This window comes from Vulpes vulpes, chromosome 6 (genome assembly GCF_048418805.1).
Source record: "Vulpes vulpes isolate BD-2025 chromosome 6, VulVul3, whole genome shotgun sequence".
NCBI lineage: Eukaryota > Metazoa > Chordata > Mammalia > Carnivora > Canidae > Vulpes > Vulpes vulpes.
Window position 1 is genome coordinate 101,423,812 of NC_132785.1, and position 18,947 is coordinate 101,442,758.

Genomic DNA, 18,947 nt, shown 5'->3' on the forward strand with positions numbered 1-18,947 from the left:
ACCCTGAGATCATTACCTGAGCCAAAATCAAGAGCTGGACACTTAACTGAGACAACTAGGCTCTCCTACATTACTGTTTTCTATTAAACTTAAGCAAAATCATAAATCAAGAGGTGCTATTAGTTCTTTTTCCTTCAAAAGATATATTCAATCTTCTCACATTCCTTTCCCAATCTCCTTGAAAGGTATGGTAATGTCCAAGGCTATCTTCCTGGTAATTGAGGTCTTCAAAACTGCTGCTTTGGTAATTCTTCATTAAGTTTTCAAGATTGTCACTAGTATGTTGCATTCTTCAGACATCTTCCGGTAATTCATACACATTCAAAAACAGACATGCTTCTCTCATAGCTTCTATTCTCTTTCTGATAGAACTATTAAGTTTTCATAATGGCTTTCGCTATAATAACTTCTACAACATACGTGGCTTTAGATTTGTGTTTCAGTATAATAGTACCCAAAATTTGCTAAGTACTTGATATGTATTAGGAATGATACTTAGTATTTTATATGTTTTATTGCATTTAAGCAGAGGAAAAAAAATCATTCCTGTGTCTGAAAAGGGTTCAGTGCCTTATAAATTGAAAGCATACAATAATAGATTAATGGATTAAATTCAGAATTGAAATTTATAGGTCTGAGTTCCTTTCTGGAGTTTTCTATTGATTTACCCTCTGACATTGGATTAGTCATAAAATTTACAAAAAGCGAATCAATAAATCTCCTCTGTATTTATGTAATACAGGAATATGTTAACTATTTAAACAAAATATTGGTAGGTGTTTTGTAAGAAAAGCACCATAAATTAAAACTTCTGATGTGAATATTTCTATTATTGAAGTACACAGTTAAATAATATTAGTCATGTTTAGTTCTCCAGTGTAGTAAACATGAGAAATAAGTCTTTTTCAGAGCATTATAAATTTAATGTAGTGTATGTTCTCATACTAACATTATATTCTGTATCCTTTCAGTTAGCTAAAAATGCTTTAGTTTTATAAGAAATGTAATAAATATTATTACCACTTTTTACAAATGGAAAACAGAGAATAAATTTCCAGAGGCATAAAAGCCTAAGCTGATACTCATTTAATATGTGAACAATGAAGGACTGTTAGGTTATAGATGACAAATAAAAAGCTTAATCATTAAATGAGAGGTTATAATCAATCTTTAGATGAGCAACTGTAGAGCAACTTGTTTAACTCAAGCTACAGCATACCATAGGCTCCAAATACTTAAGTGTATACATTTTTTTCTCATCTTTACTAATGGAACTTCTACTTAGTTAAGTTTATCTCAAAACAGAAATACTGGATTTCTTTCTTTTTAGGAAGGACTTATTCATTTTCTTCTTTCCAATTGACTTCTAATTTTAAAACTGAGGGTGATATGAGATGACAAAAATACACCACTTTATAATGATAATTAAAATAGGAGCTGTTTTTGCTTTTTTCTTTCAACAGTTCTTCCACTCATCCTGCTTCCTTTACTTCATCTATTTCTTGTTCCTCTCACTTTATCACATGTGCCTATTCTAGTGAAAATCCAGTTTTGCAGAATGAGAACTTTAAACATGGTAATTACATGTCCTTAGGCCACAGTGAGAATTATTACATCTTAGGGCATAAGAGCAGAGTTTTAGGCTTTCTAAAATCAGTCGGCAGTGAGCCATCTCCAAATAGTACATATAGGCCTAAAGTAGGAGCTTGTTTCTTTTATTCTCAATTAAGATGTTTAAGCACATGTAGTTATATTGTTATATATATGAATATTAAAACTTGCTTTAGATATATCAAGTAATTATGTGTCATCATTATTAAAGTCAAGATTCAATGTATAGTTTTTTTAAGGCAACTGTTATGTTTCTGTTTATATTATACACTACTTACTACATTAAAAAAAAACAAACTTCAGAGTAGCTGGAATAGAGACTGGGTTATGTTCTCACTAGTTAACTAACCAGACAGCCCCATTTAGTGCAATTTCAAATTATATCGTCTTTCAACTTCATCTTTCTTCAGATTTGAGAAACAGTATATTTTCCCATATCTACATATCAGCTTTTGAGGAGCATTTTTTCTATATGGATTAAAAGACATATGCTACCAACACAGTACCTTAAAGGAAAACTATATTATTTTTCACATAATGCCAAAAATGAATAAATGTATATTGCAAATATTTGCAAATATAAAAATGCTAATAATCCATAGATCACTATTCTTTCACCTTTCCCTGCAATGAGATGTAAAGTAGTGCTATTTATGTAAGTGAAATATGAAGATAAGTATTCTCATAAAAATCTCTTATAAAAATAATTTTCTCATCTGAGTTCCCTGATTTTTTTATTGGAGAATTTGATTATCAAGTTAATGTTTAGATAAAGGAGGAAAATAATGTGAAAAATAACTCACTGTGTAAAGAGAAAAGTTGTAAAGTTAAAAAATATTTGCTATGTATTCTCAAGTTGGTTAACGGGTTTGGGATCTAAATGTTAGAAAACAAGGTGAGATTTACATTGTTAAAGTAACACTTAGAAATCTTGTAATCACCCATGAAAAGCCATATTCTCAGTAGTCCAAAACTCGGTTTTTATTCCAGTATTAAAATAAATCCTTTTGTGGGTGCCTGGGTGGCTCATTTGGGGAAGTGTCTGCCTTCAGCTCTGGTCATGATCCCAGGGTCCTGGGATGGAGCCCCACATCAGGCTTACTGCTTCAGCAGGGAGTCTGCTTCCCCTCTACCCCTGCTTGTTTTCTCTCTCTTTCTCTTTTGCACATACACTCTTTCTCTAATAAATAAAGTCTCTTTAAAAATAATTTAAATAAATAAATAGATCTTTTTGTTGAGCTAGATATATTGGTTGGCTTGCTTTAAAAAGACCCCATGCGGGATCCCTGGGTGGCGCAGTGGTTTAGTGCCTGTCTTTGGCCCAGGGCGCGATCCTGGAGACCCGGAATCGAGTCCCACATCGGGCTCCCGGCGCATGGAGCCTGCTTCTCCCTCTGCCTGTGTCTCTGCCTCTCTCTCTCTCTGTGTGACTATCATAAATAAATAAGATTTAAAAAAAAAATTTATAAAAAAAAAAAAAGTTAAAAAAAAAAAAAAAAAGACCCCATGCCATAGAAGAAATATTTATCTTTAAACATTAGAATCTTACTTAGCATGGTGATATGTTAACTCAGTAAACTGAGTTGAACTGTGGGACTCTTGGCATCTCATGCTCACTGCAGAGTATATATTCACTGAATGAAATGGAAGATGGCATTGCTGCAATACTTAAATTTTTACTCTTTTTTGTATGTTTTGTACAATTAAACTCTCTCCTTTATCTTTCATCATATGAAGATCTTATTTAAACACTGTACAACTTTAACTGACAAACAGTTTGAGAGTGTCTCCTTTTTGAGAAGTTTTCTACTTCTAGGAGTGGAAGAAGATGTAAATATTTAAGAAGGCTAAAAACTCTGAGGAAAAGAAATACATAAATAAGATCATATCTTCGAAGTAAAACTGAGATAACTACCTTCATTCCCTGGTTGCAGCTTCTCCTTTGTTACAGTAGCCTTCATCCACTTAATCACATGTTATGATACACTGATGTGTTATGATTGGTTGAAAGGTGTTTGCAGCTAATATAAAATTAACAAAATATGCATATGAGTATTGTAATTAATTAGAATAAAGTCAAGGCTGCCCTTAGATAATATGACTCTTTCATTCTACTCTCTTCCTTAAATGAGAGAGGAAAGGAATAGATTTATAGCTAGTGCTCCCTGAATATCCCCAGGAGTTAGTCATGTACACGTATTATCCATAATGTGTAGTCCTGAAAAAAGGAATATATTAAGATAGCTTCTTTGTACCATAGGATAATTATAGAGGTAGGTTCTGAATGGTTTATTATAACCCTTTTTTAAAGGCACAAAATAAAATTAATGTGTTTGCCCTTAAACAATAAAGGAAAATTTAATTGGGTGTCATCAAACTGCCTATTTTTTTACCTAATTTATCTCCTCTCTAAGTCTATATTTACTCTGATAAATACTCCACATTTATCTCAATCTACTTTAAAGTTGAATATAAGGTAATCATGAAGATTAGATCAAGTGATACACGTAACCATTAATCTGCCTCATTCCATCTGCAGTGTTTTTTTCAAATTGTGGTCCTTTGACAGCATTATGAGCATAACATGGAAACATATTAAAATGTATATTTTGAGGCCCCACCCAGACTTTCTGATCAAAATCTGTGAGTGAGACCCAGCAGTCAGTGTTTAACAAGGTGTTTAGGACATTATGATGCACACTCAAGGTTGAGAACAACTGCTCTAACTATATCCGACCTTGACAGATTAGCTTTATTAATAACATTATTAGTAACATTATTAGATGGCATTTCAAAGATAATCTTTGTTATTTAAGATTATTTAATCAGAGAGTACTGCAATAATTGTTAGGAAATTTTCTTAAATCTATATAGTCAAGCAACAAACATATAAATATTAATATATCAATTATATGTTGTTGACAAAAATATGTCTAGAAAAAATTTAAAAACACTATCTACACTAAGTAGTTTTTCACAGTCACCATGAGTTTGAGGAATTTCTTCACATTTATATTTAGCTAATGTGTCTTGTGCATATTTAAACATCATTGCCTCTTAGCAATAACATTTTTAAAGATTGTTTTCCTGTGAAATTAAAATGGATCTGAATTTCATTGACAAGTTCTCTGGGCTATAAAATCATTGTTTATGACACCCTTTTTTGCAATTTGAGCAGTCTTTGAAGCACTTCCGGACTAATGTTATCTTGAAAGTGTCACTGATAAAATTAAAAAAGATAAGTGATTTTCCATAGGAGGTTTTGTAGTTTAGAAAGTATTTAACAAGTTTCATAGTTGAGAAAGTATTAAGTTAAAGATGAAATGTTTTATTTAAAGAGAATGGCTAAATCCATTTAAACCTTATTATTTTGGACTCTAGTAGTTCAGAAAAGGTTATATCTGAAGTAAGAATATAAACTTCTGCCATTACTCGAGGAGAAAAAGAATTTAATACTTAATAATGTATAAGAAAGTTGGAAACAATTTTAAGCTAAGAAAAAAATTCAAACTTTCAATGGCATTCTTTTTGTCCATTGATTATTAACAGCCTGTTGATAATGAATGCTTGTTATATACTCATTAACAGGCACAGATGAAGCTAAACTTATTAAAACCATTCTTCTGTTTCCATTTTCTAATAATTTAGATAGATAGTACTTTCTTATTTGATTCTAAAGTAAATCTTATTCCCTTGCTCTTTGCCTTCTAGTTGTACTTTTTCATTTATGGTTTATAGATGTTTTTAGTCAGCTCTTGCTGTCCTGTCCATCTTCTGATTCCAATGCTTCATTTGGTTGCTTGTTCCCTTATCCAAGATTTCAGTTTTCTGCTTCCTGTCCCCCATTTGCCAGTGTTCTTACATTTAGGTTTTTGCTCTCCATTCTCTTTCCCCTCATCTCTGCTTCTCAACTACTGTTTTCTAGGTTTGGTTTCTGGATTTTTGTATTGTTCCTGGTCTCTAACTGGTATAATCAAAACTGCAAGGATGTAAGGAGAATTGGAAAGAAGAGGCATAAAGAGAATTGACATGTATTGAATGCCTATTCTATGCTAGGTGATTTAATTCTCATAACATGTAGGTAGGTTTTGTTATTATCTCTATTTTATTCATAAGTACACTGAAGCTCCAAGAGGTTTTGTACTCATTCGCAGAGCAACTGAGTGATACAGCTGGGTTTCAAACCTATATTGGTTCATTTATTCATCCTATATTTAATCAACAAGTATTTATTGAGTACACATACTATAGTGGGGCACTGTACTAGGTGCTGCAATCTATCCAGCTCTTGCTCTCATGAAGCTTAACTGTGTGGTGGAATTGTCTGATGTCACAGATGGTGGTCTTTCTGCTCTACCAGCCTTAGTAGGAGAGAAAATAAATAAAAAGTAAATAGAAGGGCTCTGATATTTTATTGAAAAGATATATTGGCTATAGATGTTTTTAAAAAAAAAGACTATTTTTTCCATTATTTAGAAAGACCTTATCAAAAAGGTTGATATGTGTCTAGTCCTAGAAAGAGTTTGACAACTTCAGCACTTACCACTGTAGACATTAGTGCCTTTTAGTGGCATCACCACAGTATATATTTTCCTATTATGGTCTAAAATAAAGAAACTATGTGTTTATAGGCCCAGATTATCTAGGGGGCTTCCCCATCAATTGTCCTCCCTAAATTACGTTTAGAAAAAAATGAAGATTTCTGTATGAAGAATACATTTACTCATCCATCTATCCATCATCAATATGTATATTAATACTCTGAAAAGTATTTAGGATGGTTTGCCCAAATATGTAAAAACAGAACTTTTAATAACATAAATGTGGGGAAATTAAGCAAGGAAAAGTAAGATGAAATTAAGTTGTGTTCTGTACTAAAAAGTATCCATAAGTCTGTCTCTGTTTTCAAGGGTAACTTGATTCACAACCATTAAGTTTTTAAAAGACAAAACAAAACTGGTGACACAGAGGAGTACCCATTCCTGGACATGACACTTCAGAGAAAGTTTCTCCTCCCCCTAAAGAGGATCACAGTGCAATGTGACATACAATGGCCTCAAATACTTCCTAATATAAATACGAGTTTTACTGAGCCATTTCATTGGATCTACTTACATACAGTGAAACAATTCTTTGAAAAGTGAGAAGAAGCATTCTAGGTAGACCACTGTGGCCCAACCAAACCCAGTGGTATATTTTAGAGAATCTATAGAAATTAGTGAATTGCATCTCTTATAGGTAATTGTCATATGTAATTCATTAATCAGGGTTATACAAACACTGAGTTTGCACACTCTTAAAAGTTTGTTTTGTTCACTACTGTAACATCAATGCCTGGAATAATACCTAGTAAATACTAGATGTTTTTTTTTTTAAGATTTTATTTTATTATTTATTCATGAGAGACACACAGAGAGAGAGAGAGAGAGGCAGAGACACAGGCAGAGGGAGAAGCAGGCCCCATGCAGGGAGCCAGATATGGAACTCAATCCTGAGACTCCAGGATCATGCCCTGGGCTGAAGGCAGGCACTAAACCGCTGAGCCACCCAGGGATTCCCATTAGATGTTTAATAAATATTTGTTGTATGGATAAATGTTATTACTTGAAGTATCTGTTTAAGTGAAAAGACTTCTCAGCGACTTTTACATTTTCTTCATTTGTCCTTGAATAAAGTGTGTTAATTTACTTGGAGTACATCATCTTTACGTGGATCCCAAGTTGATTAAATGCTGAACACTGCTCTTGTGACTTTTTCAAACAGATAATGAAATAATTATTAGTCCTACCCAAAGAATTCTCTTAAGATTGTTCTCTACGGTTTTACAGTCTCTAAGAAAAGGTTGTAAACATCAGTAAAGCAGTTCGTAATGCAGAAATAATGTTTGTTCTCAGGAGATCTCAGAATCGTACCAGATATTTGAATTTGGAAAACAACTGATAGATTCTAGATAATGCTAGCTTGACATTTTTTCAGCTATATATTTAAATGAAAGTAATCAATTCTCACACTTAGGAATTTAGGAGTTTCTTAGAGAATTAAAAAATTCTGTGTTTTTAAGGCAGGTTTATTGAAAAGCATTATGATAGTGTTAATATTTCTTTAAAATTTCTGCTGTTGTTAAATATTGCATTATGCTGGAATTCGGCAGACCAGTAGATCACATCAATTCTGGTAATCGTTTACTCTATATAATTATAAGGTATTAAATAACTAATTTATATGTGTCTTAAAAGTTTATTTATAACATCAACCAGCATCTAACATGTACTTGATGGATTTTATTTACTTTGTCAAGGCCCTAACTAATTTTTGCCCAGAGCTACAATCTTATTTAGTACTATCCCTCTACTTATAATAAAATACTTTTAAAAATCAACCTTTCTTTATATTCCTCCATAATTTGCCTTTTATTTCATTTGCCTTTCTTCTTATTTACTGGACTAGGTTTTGGGTTTGTTTGTTTGTTTGTTTGTTTGCAATCTTTATTCCTATATTGCACCCAATTATTGTAACCTGTTACATCTGTAGAAATAGAAGATTAGGAATGGATTCAGTCCTGTATGCCTAAAACATATCTTTACCATCACAGTATTATAAATGTATCTATTTGATTGACCTTTAGAAAATGAAACTTTGCTGTCTTCTTTATTCTATTTCTTCTATTTCAAGAAGAAATAGAATGACTACCCTTGTCTTAAGAATACTCTATCTTAAAACTTCTATTATATAGTTAAAGCCTACCACCTCATTGATTCTTTTTTACAATAATAAGATAGTTAATTTATATTGAAAATATGAAGATGGTAAATTGAGTTTTTCTTCTACCCAATACATGAGAAAGTTGATGTGGTGACTTTCTGAGTTCATTTTAATTATATCATAAAATAATAGATCTGGGAGAGATACAAAATTATCTCAGGTTTTAGGGATTATTTCATGTGCAATAGTTGAAAAATACCCAGATTTCTTGCCCTGTGAAAATCTATTGAGCTATTACAGCAATCTAAGGCTATGTCGTAAATTTAGGTTCTTAGATGAGATTTACATCAAATACCTCTGAGTTGTAAGAGATAAAGAGGTCTACTAATACATCCTATTTCTCTGGAGGTCCTGGTTCTCAGCTTTTATTCAAAGGTCTCAAGACCGGGTCTTGAGACCTCTAATACAATGTTTAGGAACTATAAAGTATGGTCTATAGAAAGCAATATTTATAATTACTTTTTAAATTAAGTTTACTACTCTGCCTTCCTTCTTTTTGGTTAATTTCACTCAGTCTGCTATTTAATCTTTAATTACAGGCTACAAAAGAAGTAATAGAACGGGAAGCGCCAGGGATGGCCCTGGCAATGCTGATGGGATCACTTAATGTTACACCTCTGGGCATGCTCTCTAGGTAAGAAAGCACTAACATGTTGCAAAGAAAATTAATTCCATACCACTAATCACTACAATAGACTAATAAATATAAGAAATTTAATCCAATAACACTTAAATGTGCTCCCTTTTTTCCCCCAGAGTTGACTCTTAGTATCCTAATTAAATCTTGACCATTTTCCTTCAAGTTTTTTTTTTACATGTATGTTAAACTTTTAGAAGATACTATACTTTGCTGAAAGCTGTCAATCCTAACCCAGAGAAGAGTCCAGTTTACTAAGATGTAAAATTATTTTTGTGTATGATTATTTGTAATCATTGATAAATATTCATTAATTGTCATTAAATGCTAGTTTAATAAAATGAAACAGTAGACTTTTTTCCTAAAGTTATTCTCATATATTAAGGATTTGTAAGTAGGTATATTCATGTGTGACCATAAAAAGCTGAATTAATATATTAATAGTATATTAAGTTAGTATATTTAAAATTATGCCTTTGTTGACACAGATGTTGACATCCATTCTCTGTGTGACAGTTATTTTTTTGTAATTGTTTTAGTAACTCTTAGAATAAAACCTTTAATGAGGACAACATACATCATTTAAGTTAAACAGAAGTATCGACTTAGGATCTGTTGATTTAATGAGCATTGATTAATAGGCAGTTGATCTTAGAGCAATCTAAAAATACATAGCAACTTTATAATTGCACAGTTTTGTAATTGTTATATATAGCTGCTTATTCATCCTATGTGTAATATGAATATAAAGCGAAATATATCTATATAACACATGGAATATGAATCATGATGCCCTTTCTGTTACTTAGACAGGTTTTATATCCCGTTAATGGTAGCCACTTGAAGCACAGCTACAGGGAAATGTGAATTGGTCATTAGTTACTGTATTATTTTTGCTGTCACATGTCCTATATTAGAACATTTAATTTTAGTAAGAGCAAAAATGAATTACAAAAGCATGCAGAAATTATACATTTAAAAGTCTGTGCTGATCTTTTAAGGAGCTTATATTGATCCTTATATGCTGTTCTTTTTTTTTTTTTTTAAGATTCATTTATTTCAGAGAGAGAGTACAGGGCGGGGCGGGGAGCAAAGTAAGAGGGAGAAAGAAACTCAAACTGACTTCATGCTGAGCGCAGAGAGCCCAATGTGGGACTTGATCTCATGACCCTGAGATCAGACATGAGCCAAAAATGAGAATCAGATGCCCAGTTGACTACTCTACCCAGGCAAACCTATGCTGCTCTTTTTTAAACCATCCTTACATTGCCTACACTTCTGAGGTCAAGGGTCACATTTGATCCCTTTACTCTATGGAATTGAGTAGTGACCTTTGAACATAAAAGAACTCTTTCTTGGCATACAATACTATAGTCAAGAAAAAGTAAACTTCTTTTATCAATTCTTTTGTAAAAAATATCTTGTTCAGCAAACATAATACTCTATTTGCTAGGTCCCATATTAACCATCAGGGATACTATGGATAGAAAGAAAAATAAGGTATGGTCCTCACCTTAAGGATCCCGCAGTTTAGCTGGAGAACTTATTCTTTGCAATTGTTAAGGTAACTCTTTATAGCTTTCTTGATCCAGCATAGTAGGATCACTATTTGTCTTATTGAAAGATTTTTCTGGATTAATTCCTCTTTTACCTTCCAAATCCACACAATTGCTGAGGACTGGACTGTTGAGTAAATGGAAAATTAATCAGCAGGAGTTGATCCTAAATACTTTGAAATAAGTCCATCATCTTTATACTGAAGGCTTTGAAAATTAAAATAAATATACAGTATCGTAACATATTCTTTTGTCTTTTCTTTCTGTTTATTGCTGATTTAACTGAGAATTTGTTTTCAAATTTAAAACAGAAATAGTAGTATATGTGAGTTATGCATAAGAAATTATGGAATATTTTCCTAAATGTTCATTTTTGGGAACATTTTCAAGGCCTTTTAAAAATTAATATTTTGGAACAGCCATGATTAGATTGATGTTTCGTTTCTATACCATTTTTACCTTGTATGTACCTTAGGCTTTGTACATGCTTCTGTTATAGCAAATGCTATATTGTAATTATGTACTTATTTGTATTACCTAATTTATATAAAATCCTTAAGAACCAGGACTTTATCATATTCATTTTTAAATCCTCAGACCCTAAAATAACTTCTGACGCATAGTAAGTACTCAAAAAATGTTTAGTTATAATTACTGTTGATAAATCAGTGTTTCATCCTAATTCTATATTATTTTTTTCTAAGTAGTATATGAAAGTTGTTGCCTCTCCTTCCTATTTTTATCTCTAGAGAGCAACATTAAAGAAAAATATTTTTTAAATTACTAAATCTGTTTAAAATGGTTTTCATCTATGTGATGAAATATCCTCCAGTTATTATGTGTAAGTCAGTTACAAGATAGTATCAAATAATAGTTAAGACCATCATCTCTGAAGCCAGACTGCTTGGATCGCATTCTAGCTCTACTACTCGCTAGCTACTTAACATTTTTTTGTTTTTGTTTTCTCTTCTGCATATAAGGATGTTAATAGTAACAACCTTTTTTTGGATTACATGAGTTTGTATAAAATGCTTAAAAACAACAACTGATTCATAATAAGTCTTATTTAAGTGTTGGTCACTGTTGTGGTGTTGTTATTGGTTGACAGCAAGTCTGCTGACAATGCCTTCTAGTAACTTTCCTTCATCTGGAAATATCTTCGTTCTACCTTCATTCCTGAAAGATATTTTCACTAGATATAGAATCCTGGATTGGCAGTTATTTTCTTTCAGCACTTGGAAAAATATCATTCAACTGCCTCTGGCTCTATGTTTCTTACCAAAACTTAAATGATACACAGAAAGCAGTGCTAACAGGAAAAGTTATAGCTGTAAATGTTTACATTAAAAAAAAGAAAGATATCAAAAACAACTACATAACATTACAATTTAAGGAACTAGAAAAAGAAAAAGAAATCCAAATCTAACAGAAGGAAGAAAATAATAAAGATTAAAGCAGAGATAAATAAAATAGAAAATGGAGCAATAATATAGAAAAATCAATTAAACCAAATACTGACTCCCTGTAAAGATCAACAAAAACTGAAAAATTTTTAGCTCTATTGACTAAGAAAAAAGAGACATGACTCAAATTACTAAACTCAGAAACAAAAATGGGGACATTACTGCCAATTCTATAGAAATAAAAAGGACTATAAGAGAGTACTGTGAACAACTGTATGCCAATGAATTGGATAACCTAGATGAAATGGACAGATTCCTACAAACACAAAACCTATTCAGATTGAATCAGAAAAAAAAAAAAAAGAAAATCATATAGATCTGTAATTAGTAAGGAGATTGAATTAGTAATCAGAAACCTACCTTTAAATAAAATGGCTATACCAGATGGCTTCACTGCAGAATTCTACCATACATTTGAAGAAAAACAGACACCGTCCTTCTCAAACTCTTCTAAAAAATGGAAGAAAGGGGAACTCTTCCTAACTAATTCTCTGAGGCCAGCATTGTCTTGATACCAAAGCCCAACAAAGAACTACAAGAAAACTACAGATCGGTATCCCTTATGAACATTGATGTTAAAATTTTCAACAAAATGCTAGCAAAAACAAATTCAGCAGTGTATTAAAAGGATTATACACCATGACCAAGTGGAATATATCCCTAGAATCCAAGGGTGGTTCAACATATGAAAAGCAACCAATGTAATATATCACACACACATGGGTGATATACCACATCCAGAAAAAGCATTTGGCAAAATTCAGTATGTTTTCATATTAATGACATTCAACAAACTGGGAGTGAAGGGAAATTACTTTAACATAATAAAGACTTATATTAAAAAACATACAGCTAACATCATAGTGGTGAGAGACAAAGCTTTTGCTCCAAAGCAAGATTAAGACCAGGATTCACACTTTTGCCACTTTCATTAAACATACTATTAGAAGTTATAGCCAAAACATTAAGCAGGAAAAAAGAAATAAAAGGTATCTAATATGGGAAGGGAGAAGTAAATTTGTCTTCTCTCTGACATGATCTTATTTGTAGAAAACCCTAACAATTACACACACACACACACACACACACACACACTATTAGAACTAATATACACATTCAGCAGAGTTGAAGATGCACAATCAACATCCAAAAATCAGTTGTGTTCCTATACATTAACAACAAAAAATACAAAAAGGAAATTTTGAAAACAGTTCCACTTACAATCACATTAAAAATAATAAAATTCTTAGTAATTAATTTAAGAAGATGAGAAACTTGTAACTGAAAACTATAAAACTTTGCTGACAAAAATTAAAGAAGATTTAAATGACTGGAAATAAACTCCATGTTTATGGTTTGGAAGACTTAATATTGTTAATATGTCAGTACTACCCAAAGCAATTTGCAGACTTAATTCAATCCCTATCAAAAAACAGCAGTGTAACTTGCAGAAATAGAAAATCCATTCTAAAATTTATATGGAATCTCCAGGGGGCCCAAAGAAACAAAACAACCTTGAAAAAGAACAACAGAGTAGGAGGATTCCCACTCCCTGATGTCAAACCAAATGCAAAGTTACAATAATCTAGGAAGTTGTACTAGAATTAAATCATATTTTTAGTCCAATGGAATATAATAGAGAGGCCTGAAATAAACTTGTGTATTTAACTTCAAATTATTTTTGAGAAGGGTACTAAGACAATTCAATGAAGAAAGTACTGTCTTCAACAAATGGCTCTGGGAGAACTGGATATCCACAGGCAAAAGAATGATGTTACCACATACTAAAATTAACTCAAAACATATCAAAGACCTAAATGCCAGAACTAAAATTATCAAACTCATGGAAGGAAACATCAGGAAAGGCTTCATGACGTTAAATTTAGAGTGGTTTTCCTGAATATGATACCAAAATTACAGGCAACAACAATAAAAAAGAGGCTTAATTGGGCTTTATCATCATTAAAACCTTTGCGCCTCAAAGGACACACTATCAACAAAGTAAAATGGCAGAATGGGAGAAAACATTTGAGAATCACATATTTGATAAGGATTGAATACCTAGAATAGAATATATAAAGAACTACAACACAAAAACAACCCAATTTAAAAATGAATAGATACTTCTCCAGAGAATATACACAAATTGCCAATAAGCACATGAAAGGTAATCAGTATCACTAATCTTTGGAGAAATGTTAAAACCACAGTGAGATACTACCTCCCACCTACTAGTATAGCTATTATAAACAAACAAAAAAGGTAGGTAAGGATGTGGAAAAACTGGAACCTTTGTTGGGAGTGTAAAATGGTGCTGCCATTGTTCAAAGCAGTGTGGCAGTTTCTCAAAAAAATTACACATAGAATTACCATATGATGCAGCAGTTCCACTTTTGAGTATAAACCCAAAGTAACTGAAAGCAGAAACTTGAATAGAGACTTGTACACCCGTGTTCATAACAGCATTATTCACAATAGCCAAAAAGCGGAAGCAACTTAAAGTCCATTGACAGGTGAATGGATAAACAAAATGTGTTATATACATACAGTGGAATATTGGCCTTAAAAATGAATGCACTGCTGATACATGACACAACATGGATTAATCTTGGAGACATGAAATAAGCCAGACACAAAAAGGACAAATTCTGATTGCACTTATATGAGGTATCTAGAATAGTCAAATAGAAAATATTGGACCAGAGGCTGGAAGGGTAGAATAGAAAATCATTGTTTAATGGGCCAGAGTATCAGTATAGGATGATGAAAAAGTTCTAGAGATGAACAGTGATGATGATTGCACAATAATTTGAGTGTAGGTAATGCCAATGAACTATGCACTTAAAATTAATTTAAATGATAGATCTTATGGTGTGTGTATTTTACCACGATTTTTTTAAAATCGTTTTAGGATAGGAAATACAACATACATAGCATAAACATTTTCTTAGGACAGTTCTATAGTACTTCAGGCACATCCAGATTCAACATCAGAGGAAGTGCACCAGATTGCAAAAGATAAGTGAGACAGACTTGGTTGAATGACCACCTCCACTCAGGGAAGCTGGCACCTTTCCCCTCCTCCCACCCAGCATGTATAGTTAGCTATAAATTATAAGCAAAATAATCTAAGATAAGAGTTTTATCATAGCTGATACCCATGCATCATGAGTCATATAATACACAATCTGAATAACACGTTTCAGGTTCCTTATAGTATCTTCTGATCCTTGCACAGAGCATAGCAGTTCTATGGCAGTTTTAGTTCACTATGTAGATCAGAGCATCTAGAGCACAGGACCAATTCAGTGTATTTTTTAAGAATAATCCTTCAGAAAAAAAAAAAAAGAATAATCCTTCAGATATCTCCTTAGCTTTGAAAGGGAGTTGAATCCAGCTTTTCTCCCCTCTGTATCATAACCTCATGATGGTTCACATTGGGACTACCTGTGCAGTATAAAAAACATCAAACAAAGGAAAATTTAAAGTGGCTTTGGGTTGAAAATGTCCTAATCAGTTGACAGAAGTAAATCATTTCTCAAAGGATTCTACTTCAACCTAGACCTCACAGATTTGTCACACAGATAAAATTCTAAGGAAGTTTAGAAGGTCATACATATACCAAAAAAAAGTGACAAAACATACAAAAATTGAGGCATCATAAGAAACGAAACTACAGGTGGACTGTGAAAGACTTTAAATCCTAATGTTATCAGACAATAAAAAGAAATAAAACTAATGTTTTAGAGTTAATAAAAGGAAACTTAAAAATTCTATGTAAGGGGATGCCTGGGTGGCTCAGTGGTTGAGCATCTACCTTCAGCTCAGGGCATGATCCTGGGGTCCTGGGATGGAGTCCCACATCGGGCTCCCTGCAGGGAACCTGCTTCTCCCTCTGCCTATGTCTCTGTCTCTCTCTCTGTGTCTCTCATGAATAAATAAAATCTTTAAAAAAAAAATTCTATGTGAGTGGGGGGTGGTGGTGACTGGGTGACAGGCACTGAGGGGGGCACTTGATGGAATGAGCACTGGGTGTTACGCTATATGTTGGCAAATTGAACTCCAATTAAAAAAATAAAAATAAAATAAATTCTATGTAAGAAACAAATAGTTTGAAAAATAACTTTACATTTTGATATGTGAAATATGAAAAATTAAAACTTAATTTATTAAACTGCAGATTATATACAGTTGAAGAGAAAATTAGGAAAATAGATGAAACTATTTGAAAAAATTATCCAGAATGCTGTTCAGGTTGACAGACATAAAAATGAAGAAGTTAGAAAGTATTAAGGATAGAGTGAGAAAATAAATAAATGGATCAGGAGACAATAGAGAAGGAAAGAAAATGCTTGAAATACCAAAATAATCTAAAAATCTTGAAAGACAAATCTTCAGATTCAGGAATCCAAACAAATTCTTACCAGGATGAGTAAAAAGGAATACACTAGATATATCATACTAGCACTGTAAAATGCCACAAATTAAAAAAGAGAGAGATCTTATAAATTGACAGAATATGAATTATATGGTGTATAAATTATACTTCAACAAAGTTATAGAAAACACACATCCCTTTATCTTGATTTTTTAATTTTGATTCTTTCCCAGTTTGATGGGCAATAAATGATACATTATTATTAAAATGTACTTTTTTTTGCTTGATAACAGTATTATAACATTAATAACACATTTTACATGTGTGTATTGATTATTTGTAGTTCCTCATTTGTAAGTTGAAGACTCACATTCTTTATCAATTTTTATACTAGGATGCTTCCCTATTGATTTTACAGGTTGTTTTTAGATCTTATTATTATAATCTTCACTTGCAGTGTTTTTTCTAAATACTCATATGCACCCTTTTATTTTTAATATTTTGTCAAATGTAAACTTCAGTTTCAGAAGATAATTTTTTTTAAAAAAATTGCAGAAAATACAGAATGTATAAAATTAAACAGCAATTTGACTGGTTGCTAACCTGTCAATAAATAACAGAATTGAAACAGAAGTTATGAGAATAATAGCTCCAATGTGCTGAAAGAAAAAAACTGTTAAACAAGAATTTTATATCCAGCAAAGTTGTCATTTATTCAAGAACGGGGGAGGGGGATACATAGAATGTCATTTTCCTGCTATTATATATGGGAAGATTTTAATCACCCAAAAAACCTCACTTTAAGAAACTGAAGGATATCCTTCTGTCAGAAGAAAAATTACCTCAGGTGAAGAGTTCAAGATTCAGAAAGGGAAAGAGAACAAAGATAATGGTAAATATCTAAGTAAATCTAAAATAAATTAACCATATAAAACAAAAATAATGACTGATTTATGAAAGAAAAAAATGTGTTGGAACTCATTCTTGAAAACAATGGCATGTAATCTGGGATGATGATAAATATTCTTAAAGCCCTGTGTTTTCTAACCGACTAAAGATACTGATGAACTTTAATTTTTTTAAAGTTAAGTGTACAAAAATTGTTAGGGTAATCACTAAAAGAATGAGCAAAGGGATGAAATTTAATGAGGATAACATTCAAAATAGGGCAAAAAAGGAGGGAGAAAAATAAAAGGAAACAAAGCAGTGGAAAGCATATATGATGTTTAATAAAGCAATTAAAATATAGGCAAACCCTTAAAACTTCTCCCCAGTTTATGTTTTCTCAGTAGAACATCACTTGGTTTCCTACATTCAAATTTTATAAACATGCAGCATACTTCTTACTTTATAAACATGCATACCTTTGGCTAGTATCTACATATTAAAATTTTATATTTACATAAATGAAAAATTCAGTACATCTTTTAGAAGTTTGTTATTAAAACGTTTTGTTTAAGATAATTGAAAGTTGACATGAAAGTTTAAGAAATTTCTAAGTAAGTGCTTAGAAATCCCATGTACCCTTATCAATTTTCTTCCAGTGATAACAACTTATAAAACTAGCACAAAATTACCCTCACGACATTAACATTGATGCAGTCATGATACAGAACAATTCCATCACCACAAGGATTCCTCCTGTTGTCTTTTTATTGCCATGCCCACCTATTTCCCACCAAGCCTTCCTTTCTAAACCTTTGACAATCACTAATCTGTTCTCCATTTTGTATTTTGCCGTTTTGAGAATTTCATGTAAGTAGAATCATGCAGTAAGTAACCTTTTTGGATTGGTTTTTTCCACTCAGCATAATTCCCTAGAGATTGTTACATGAATCAATACCTCATCCCTTTTCATTGCTGAATCTTATTCCTTGGAATGGATGTACCATAGTTTGTTCCACCATTTTTCCATTGAAGGACATCTGGATCTTTTCCAGGTTTGGCTTTTATGAAAAAAGTTACTATGAGTGTTTTTAAACAGGTTTTGTTAATAGAAGTTTCTGTTTTTCTGCAATAAATACCCAGGGTACATTTGCTGAGTCATATGACAACTGTTTTTTTTTTTAAACTGTCAAATTATTATCCAGAATAACTGTATCATTTTACATTACTACCAACGATGTATGAAAGATTTGTTACATTTACATTATGATTTATTTTAGGTGGTGTACATTCTACGAGTTTGGCAAATGTGTAATAACATATATCCATCTTTATGGTATCATACAGAATATTTCACTGTCCTAAAAATCTTTTGTGCTCTGCCTATTCATCCCTTCTTCCTTTTCAACACCTGGAAAACACTGAACTTTTTTTCCTGTCTCCATAATTCTCACCTTTCCAGTTTGTCATGAAGTTGGAACCATACAGCCTCTCAAGATTGACTTCTTTTGTTTAGCAATACACATTTAAGTTCTTTCATATCTTTTCATACCTTGATAACTCATTTCTTTTTAGCACTGAATAGTATTCCATTGTCCAGATGTACCACCTTTTATCCATTTACCTACTTACAGTCATCTTGGTTGCTTCCAAAT

The 18,947-nt window shown here is 32.1% G+C and overlaps 1 protein-coding gene across 36 annotated transcripts in view; it reads left to right on the top strand.

Annotated features, from left to right (window-relative positions):
* Nucleotides 1-18,947, top strand: part of GPHN (gephyrin) — a 620,367-nt gene that overhangs the window by 345,085 nt on the left and 256,335 nt on the right. For all 36 annotated transcript variants that reach the window (XM_026008409.2, XM_026008412.2, XM_072761754.1 and 33 more), the window contains one exon: nucleotides 8,913-9,007. In XM_026008409.2, the coding sequence (XP_025864194.1) occupies nucleotides 8,913-9,007 (95 nt within the window). The remainder of the gene's footprint in view (nucleotides 1-8,912; nucleotides 9,008-18,947) is intronic.